Raw genomic sequence first — 8,250 nt, forward strand, 5'->3', positions numbered from 1 at the left:
GTGTGTTGTGCGATCTCCTTCGTGAAGAGAGGATTCTCCATCGTGGTTCTCTCTCTCTCTCCGACAGTAGCAGCGCCTTCCTGGTCTAAGGAAGAGATCTTTCGTGACAGGAACTCCCTGCAGCTCCCTAGGGCCTTTTGTCTCTCCCTCCTGCTTTAAGCCCAGCTCTAATCTCTCACAATAGTATTTTTTAAAAAATGGATTTGTATATTTGTTTTGTTTTTCTCTTTACAAGTTCCCTGCTAAATTTTAAGTCCCCCACCCACCCCATTTTTTTTGTTTTCACAGTTTAAAGCTGGAAAAGAATTAAAAGAAAAATACTATCTGATTTTCTTTCGAGTAAATCCACGTATTATATATTTACATTTATTTATAGTCTGTGGTTTTTTTTATTAAAAAAAATCACCACTTGTTTTTCCTTTTTCTTTTGTAAAAAGAAACCTTTTTGCAATTTCATTGTTGGACCCACTGTACCCCAAGGGGGCTTCAGTGAGTCCAAGGACCCCCAAAGGGTCAGTGAGCCCCCTTCCCAGGGGACTGCGGGCCTATGAGTCTGGGGGTTCACCATCGCCCCAGGGTCATTGGATGGCCCTGAGGTGAGGGGTGAGGAGGGAGAGCTGCTTTATATCCCCGGGAGTGGGGGTGGGATTTCCTGCCCCCAAGGACAGGATCTTGGGGTTTTGACCCCAAGAGGCTCACCCTGAGGATTCCGGGGTTTCTGGGCATCTCAGCAAGCCACCGGCAGCCATCCCTCTCCTTCCTTTCCCTCAAGGCCTAGGAAGTCATCACAGTGGGTTAAGGACCATTAAGGACTGGGAACCTGGGGGCTGGGCAAGCCCCAAGTGCGCCCCCCTCCAGGCACCTTTCGGACAGGAGGGACCAAGGACTCTTGGGTCACCTGGAGGCCTATAACTGCCCCATTGATGCTGGGTGGAGTGGACTCGCAAGCCAGGAGCTTGCCCAGCATTCCTGGGGCACCCATCCAGAGGCTCCAGGGACCTGGCAGTGACCAAGAGGCTCACCTGGCCCCGGGGCCTCTGAGTCTCCACCCCCACTCACCCAGGGAGGCAGAGCCCTCTTGGGGTTAAAGGGAACAGAAAAGTAACTCTCCCAGAGCTTAAAAAAACAAACAAGCAAGTAACGGAAAGCCCTGATTAAATGCAAAGAACATCTCCCTTCCTTTCTGTTCCTTCTCAATTTTTTGCTTTAATGTTATCTTAGTTCCCTTTTATTTTTTTCATTTAAATTGGTTTTTATTAAATGTTAAAATAATGGTACATGGGAAATCATGCATTTTCTTTTAGATTTATTTTCTATTTTTAATTTTTATCCTCTCGCTGTTTTTAAAGTTTGTTTTTTCTTCCCTCGTTAATGTGTTTTTCACATTTTCTGTTGTTTGGCTTCTTTGTTCCTCTTATATTTTGTTCTTTTTTTTAAAATTTACTTATGTTTTTCTCTTTTTTTTGTTTTTTTGTTTTTTTTTTGCTTTGGGAAGGTTTTCCCCCCCAGTGGATGGTTTGGTTTCCCCCACCCTCCCCTACCCCCAGGCCCACCCCACGGGCCGGGCCGTGCCCCCACTCTCGGGCTCTGCCTCGGACCCGGCAGGGCAGGCGCTAGCGAGGGCCCCGTGGCTTCATACGGGGGTGGTCCGGCGGTTGGCTGTGTTCGAGTGGAGAGAGTCTTTGTTTTCCTTCTGGATACAGTTGTGAACTTGGAGGAAGCTGTTATCCCTGTCGGAGTTGTAGGTGGCGGTGGGCGTGGTGGTGGCCTTCAGGGGGTCCCTGCTGAGGGTGTACATAGAGATCTCCGTGGACGGCAAGGTGTTGAAGCCCTTGAGGCCCACGGGGGAGGCGTCCCTGGAGTGTGAGGGCTCGGTGGAGCGGGAGCTGGAGCGGCTGCGGCGCTGATAGCGGTAGCGGTAGCTGGGGATGCGGGTGATGGCGGAGGCCTGGAGGTAGTCCGTGGCGCGGGCCGTGGCCCGCAGCTGTTTGTGCCGGTCGATAAACATGTGCACGGCCAGCACACCGACCATCTCGGCAATGATGAAGGACAGGGCCCCGAAGTAGAAGGACCAGCCGTATGAGTAACTATTCTTTTTGGAGTCGCTCTTGGAGGGGTCTCCGGCATTGGCAGATATGTACACTATGATGCCAATGATGTTACTCAGACCTGTGGGGCACAGGGTGGACACGGAGGGGGCGGGGCAGAATCAGAGAGAAGGATGTTAATTTCCAAGCAGAATGCCAGGCACTTGAGCAGGATTAAAGGACATGGACGGTTGCCCTGGCTGGTGTGGCTCAGTTGGTTGAGCACCTCCCTGTGCACAAAGGTTGCTGGTTGGATTCCCTGTCAGGGCACATGCCTGGGTTAAGGGCTGGATCCCCCGTAGGGGGTGTGCAGGAGTCAGGCAATGGATTTTTTTTTTCTCTCTCTCCCTCTCCATTCCTCTCTCTCTAAAATAAATAAAAACATTAAAAGGGGGGGGGGCAGGGACAGTTGGATGGGCCTTCATTTTCACAGTGCATGGATAGGCGAGCATACAGGGATGTTGGAAAGCATTGCCTTTATCATTTCATTTGGAGGGAGCTACAAAGGAAAGAACTAATGGAAGCAGATATGGAGGAGGGAGAGGAGAGGCATTTGAGTATTACTGAGTAACAATAATAATAATAGACATTGTTTATTGAGCATTTACCACCTGCCTTCACTGCTAAGTGCTTTTCCAGGGGTTTGCAAAGGAGGAACTGGATCACAGAGAAGTTAGGTAACTTGCTCAAGGCTGCCCTGGGATTTGAAGCTGGAGTGGCAGGGGGTTAGGACTGGTGCCTGGAGCCAGACTGCCTGGATTCAAAGCCTTTGGCCAGGTAACCTTGGTCTGAGTTTCCAGGCCTGTGGAATGGGGATAATGATAGGACTTGCCTCGTAGGGCCATGGAGAGGATTAAGTGAATTGGTACATATGAAAGCTGTGAGAGTCTGGGACTTGGTAAGTGCTACTTAAACGCTAGTCATTCTTATTAAGTGGCTCATGCTACAGCCCATGTCCTTTTTCTGGAATTGGAAGCAAATGTGACTTGTCATGTAACTGGGCTGAGAAATGTGGTTTTGGTTGCCTGCCTGCTTCCACTGAGGTAGGGTAGGGAGGGGAGAGGGCAGCGGAGGGTAGGCCCAGTACCCTGGGAGGGCCTAACTTAAAATTCCCTTGTCTGTGAAACCTTCACTGACATCCTTCAGCAAAGTGTTTAGGTCCCTCCTCTGCTCTTTGGGATTTGGGCCGTTTTCTAAAAGGTGGGAGGAAGGTGGGCCATTGGGCTAAGGGACAGGGTCTGGGATATTCCTGGAATCAGTGAGAGGAGGGGTGTCAGGCAGGAGCCCCAGCACAACCTGCCTTCCCCTCAATACGACCTGTTGCAAAGCCCAGAGATTCCTCTCCTCCCTCTTCTCCTCTCTGGTCAGGTCCTCCCAGCCAGTGAGCACCCAAACCTCAGCCTTCTCCCCACTGGCGGGCCTGGGCTCTGCCTGCCTAGCTCAGTGGTCATTACCTGCAGACACGAAGAAGATGCCAGCACTCAGGATGATGTTGTGTCGAGTCTTGTAGAACTCGCTGGCTGCGATGCAGAGTCCACCCATGAAAAGTAGAATCACACTCAGGATCGGGAAGATGCTTGAGGCCCTCACGGCCCCTGCAGAACATGGAGGGTCAGGGAGAGAAGGAACATGGCTGTGAGGCTGAGCGTGGCGGAGGGAGGAGACGGTGGCACACAGGAATGGGGGTTATGGACACAGGACCCAAGCCGAGGTTGCTTAGCAATGCCAGGGAGGAGGGAGAGGGAGCGAGCCACTGCCCAGCTCACAGCCCTGCAGGGGCTCATCTCTGCCTACAGGCCCCAACTCCAGTGCCCCTTGAGGCCCGTAGGGCCCTGTGTGACTTGGCCTCTGCCTGTGTTCCCTCTTGTCCAGCCACAGCAAACTTCCCATATCATGTCATTGCATGCTTCTGACTTTGACATACTAAGCTTTTTTATTAGAGTATTTTTCCTGCTCTTTTTAACTCAGGAAACTTCTATTCACCCATCAAAACCTAACTTAAAATTCCCTTGTCTGTGAAACCTTCACTGACAACCTTAGGCAAAGTTTTTAGGTCCTTCCCCTGCTCTTTGGGGGTATTTGGGGTACATTGAGAGGCAGTACATTATAGTGGCCAGGAAATCACATGACCTGGATTTGAATCTGGCTTTAGCATTTATTAGCTGTGTAAGTTTGGGTAAATTATCTCACCTCTCTGTGCCTCAGTTTCTTCATCTGTAAAATGGGGACGGTAATAGTGCCTGCCTCCTAAGGTTGTTGTGAGAATTAAATGAGTTGATTCTGACAACGCACCTAGATAAGTCTTCGAGGGCATACAGTAAACATTTCATGAATGGTAGTATCCAGGTGGGCATGCGTGGGGTGAGCCCTAGCTGGGTGAGAGGAAGAGGGCAAGGGACAGGGGGCAGCTGGGTTACTCTGCATTCTCAGCACTCTTTCCCCTCTGCCCCCAGGCAGGGATGGAAGTACCTGCTCACCAAACCTGGGTGTTCTCTCCCTGCAAGTTGTTTATAAGATAAGGTGCTGTATCCCCATCCTGAGCCTCAGCCCACACATCTGCACACACACACATGCATGCTCAGATGTGCACAGGCAAAGCTACCTGCATTCTCATCTTCATAAGCACACAGGGTTGGTGAGAGCTTCTTGAAGACCCAGGAGAGAGAGAATGTTTGTTGGGTCTTGAGCGGGTACCTAACATACATGATATCATAGCCCTTCATGTGTGTTTTTTAGCTCCAGTTGATAGATGAGGAAACCGAGGTTCAGAGAGGTGAAGTCAGTTGCCCAAGCCCCTCCAGCTAGTGAGTCGAGTGGGGATTATGCAGTTAGTCTCACCGAAGTTCCAATGTCTGTGTGACCTTGGACATGTCTTTACCTCGCGGAGTCTCAGTTTCCCCATCCCGTAAAGTGGGAAGAGCAATAATAATATCCAGCTCTCAGGTATGTTGTAAGGCCCTGCGCTCAAAGGGCAGTCTGAGCAGCAGCACAGACCTCATGGGGAGCTGGCTAGAAATGCAGGTTCTCAGGCCCCGCCTGACCTACCTACTGAACCAGAATGTACATGTTAACAAGACTCTCATAATACGACTTGTATGCGCACAACAGTTCATAAGGATTAAACTGGATAATATCTGCATTGTTTCTGACACTACAAGGAATACAGTAAAAGATAGAATTGTTGTGATTTATGATGCCCCTTCCCCTTCAGTCCAGACACAACTTCGCCATGAATTGTCTTGACTTTCCACTGAAGCTGGTGTGGTCTTAGTGCTAAAATCTATCAGAAAATATCTGATTTGCTCCACGAACAAGTATTTATTGACCTGTGAGTATATGGAACTACACAATAGCTACTAATATTTAGGGACCTCTTCCTATGTGCTAGGCCCTCCCTCTTCTAAGTGCTTTCCATGGGTTAACCCATCTAAACCTCATACCAGCCCCATGAAACCATGGGCCTTGGCTTTGAGGAGCTTCCACATTCCAAAAACAGGCGGTGGCAAACTTTTTCTATAAAGGAACAGATAATAAGTATTTCTGGCTTTGCTGGCCATACAGTCTCTGTTGCAACTACTCAACTTTGCTATGGTAGCATGAAAATAGCCATAGACAATATGTAAACAAATGAGTGTGGTTGTGTTCTAATAAAACTTTATGTATAAAAACAGTTGGTGAGCCAGATTTGTCCTGCTAGTTGCAGTTCAGCCACCCCTGGCTGAGACCCTAATAAAGGCTGCAAGGTCTCGAGCAGGGAGATGCATTGCTCTTGACAACTGTAAGTCCAGTGAATAAATGCAGGCTGAGTGCTGGCCACTGTGCCAGGTTCCAGGCTAGGCATGAAGACAGAGGAATGCAAAACAGGCCCGGTCCATGTCTTTATAAGATCTCATGGAGAAGATATATGTCAGATAATAACACAGATAAATAGTTATCAACGAGGACAGTGTTATGAAATAAAGATGCCGTATGGCACCATGAAGGCATGGGACAAGCTAATGTTCATTGAGCGTAGCCATTTGTCCAAGGCCACCCAGCAGAGACATGGGGGACCTGGGTGTGTGAACCCAGGCAGTCTGCCTCTGGGCTCTGTGTGCCTACCACTGCACTCCCCTGCTTTCATGCCTCTCAGAGCCTCTTCTGAGTCATGTGGGGGTCAGAAGAGGCAGTGATGTTGGAGCTGACCTCTAATGGATAGGGGGAAGCTAATTGGGCAGAATAGAGGCGGGATGTGGTGAGTGTCCTGGGGAGAGGAAGCAGCATGAGCGAGGGCTCGTCCAGGGAACTGAAAGGAGCTGGTGGAGGGGCTGGGGGAAGCACTGAGGGAGATGGAGCCACTGGGGCCAGGCCACACAGGGGTTCATGGGTCGCTGGGGTCCTGTGGGTCATGCTCCAGAGCTTACCTTCATCCAGAACAATGGGCAACATGAAAGGGCTTAAAGCGGGCAGGACTGTCACACTCTGATTTGCATCTTAAGAAACACAAGGATTCTCAACAATAAAGATATTAAAAAATACATATCCTCAGGTGAGGATTAAAAAAACACATGGATTAAGAAGGGGCCAAGGTGAGTACAGGGAACCAGTGAGAGGGCTGTTGCAGTGAGAGGGCTGTTGCAGTGAGAGGGCTGTTGCAGTGAGAGGGCTATTGCAGTGAGGGCTACTGTGGCTGGCCAGACAAGTGATGGTGCTTGGCCAGGGTGGGCACAGAGGGTATGGGCAGAGCTGGGTTTGAGGGGTGTTGAAGAGGTGGACTAAGACTCGGTGATGGGTGGACGGGGACACACTGGCTTGGGAGGAGCTTCCAGGCTCTTGGGCATCTCTCCCTCTCTCCTCCTTCCACACTGTGCCGGGTGCAGTCACCGGTGACTATGAAAGGGGATGTGCTGCAGCAAATGCGTGTATGAGTGCATGTGTGTGAGTGTGTGAATGTGTGAGAGTGTGTGTGTATGAGTGTGTGGGTGTGAGAGAGTATGAGTATGTGTATGTGAGCGTGTGTGTGAGAGTATGAGTGTGTGTATGTGAGCGTGTGTGTGAGAGTATGAGTGTGTGTATGTGAGTGTGTGTGTGAGAGTATGTGTGTGTGTGAGTGTGTGAGTATATGAGTGTGTGAGTGAGAGTATGTGTGTGAGATAGTATGTGAGTGTGTGTGAGAGTGTATGTGCGTGTGAGTGCATGTGAGTGTGAGAGAGTATGTGAGAGTGTGTGTGAGAGAGAGAGTGTGTGAGGGAGATTAGGGGAGAGAGGAAGGGAGAAGGAGAGGAGGTGGGAGGGAGAGAGAGAAGGTGTTATTGGAGAGGAGAGAAAGAGAAATAGGAAGAGGACGAAGAAGATGGTGGATGAGGAGAGGAGGGAGAAGCCGAGAGTGGAGGTTGGGAGCATGGCTCCAGGTGTGGGCCGCTTGGGTCCGTCCCGGCCTCCCCTGTCTTTGTGGCCTCCGTGCCTCCCCTCTCTCAGCTGTCTGACAGGACACCAGCAGTACCTTCCCCTTGGGGTGGTCGTGCAGATGGATGAAGATGATGCATAAAGTGCTAGGCCTGGCCCCGACACAGCCGCGCATCCAATGAGCGTTTGCTGCGTGTAATGACACATGAACAGAACTTGGAAGCGCAGTGAGCGTCCTCCGGGAGCACCATCTGTGCAGGTCCTGGGAGCCTTCCCAGTTCCTGTTGTCTCTGGGGCTGGTGACCCGCTGCAGGACGGGAGAGAGCGGCCTGCACCGTCTCCCTCGCGGTGCTGCCTGCCCTCCCTGAGCCTCAGTTGCCCCCGGTGCCGCAGGGAGAGGGTCAGACGCCGGCTCAGAGGGCTGCAGTGGTGTCATGAGTATGTGCACTTTAAGCAGTTAGAACAGTGCCTGGTACTGAGAGCACCGGGAAATGCTGGTTCTCCCCACAGTAGAGCTTACTGTTGCTGTTCCCCCTGGGCCTGCGGTTACCTGGGTTGGTGTTGGTTCAAGTGCAGGTTGTGACTCATGACTGGCTGGTGTGTCAGCATGGTGGCTGCAGCCCGCACCTGAATGCGTGGGCCAGGACCGAATAGAAACTGCCACACGTGCACAGCGGGCGGAGGGCAGGCCCCGTGTTGTGAAACGTAGGCTCTGGTGGCATGGATGTGAGCACCAGCTGCAGCTGAGCAGGTTCCCTAAGTGCAAGGATCGGTCACC

At 51.1% G+C, this 8,250-nt stretch overlaps 1 protein-coding gene across 1 annotated transcript in view; it reads right to left on the reverse strand.

Annotated features, from left to right (window-relative positions):
• Positions 1 to 1,613: 1,613 nt before the first annotated feature.
• The window catches only part of CACNG2 (calcium voltage-gated channel auxiliary subunit gamma 2), a 10,026-nt gene continuing 3,389 nt past the window's right edge, over positions 1,614 to 8,250 (reverse strand). The window contains exons 2-3 of the mRNA XM_014447826.2: positions 3,542 to 3,682; positions 1,614 to 2,169 (exon numbers count right to left, since the gene is read on the reverse strand). Coding sequence (XP_014303312.1) covers positions 1,634 to 2,169; positions 3,542 to 3,629 — 624 coding nt within the window. The 5' untranslated portion in view covers positions 3,630 to 3,682 and the 3' untranslated portion in view covers positions 1,614 to 1,633. The remainder of the gene's footprint in view (positions 2,170 to 3,541; positions 3,683 to 8,250) is intronic.

Source organism: Myotis lucifugus, unplaced genomic scaffold, assembly GCF_000147115.1.
Source record: "Myotis lucifugus unplaced genomic scaffold, Myoluc2.0 scaffold_718, whole genome shotgun sequence".
Lineage (NCBI taxonomy): Eukaryota > Metazoa > Chordata > Mammalia > Chiroptera > Vespertilionidae > Myotis > Myotis lucifugus.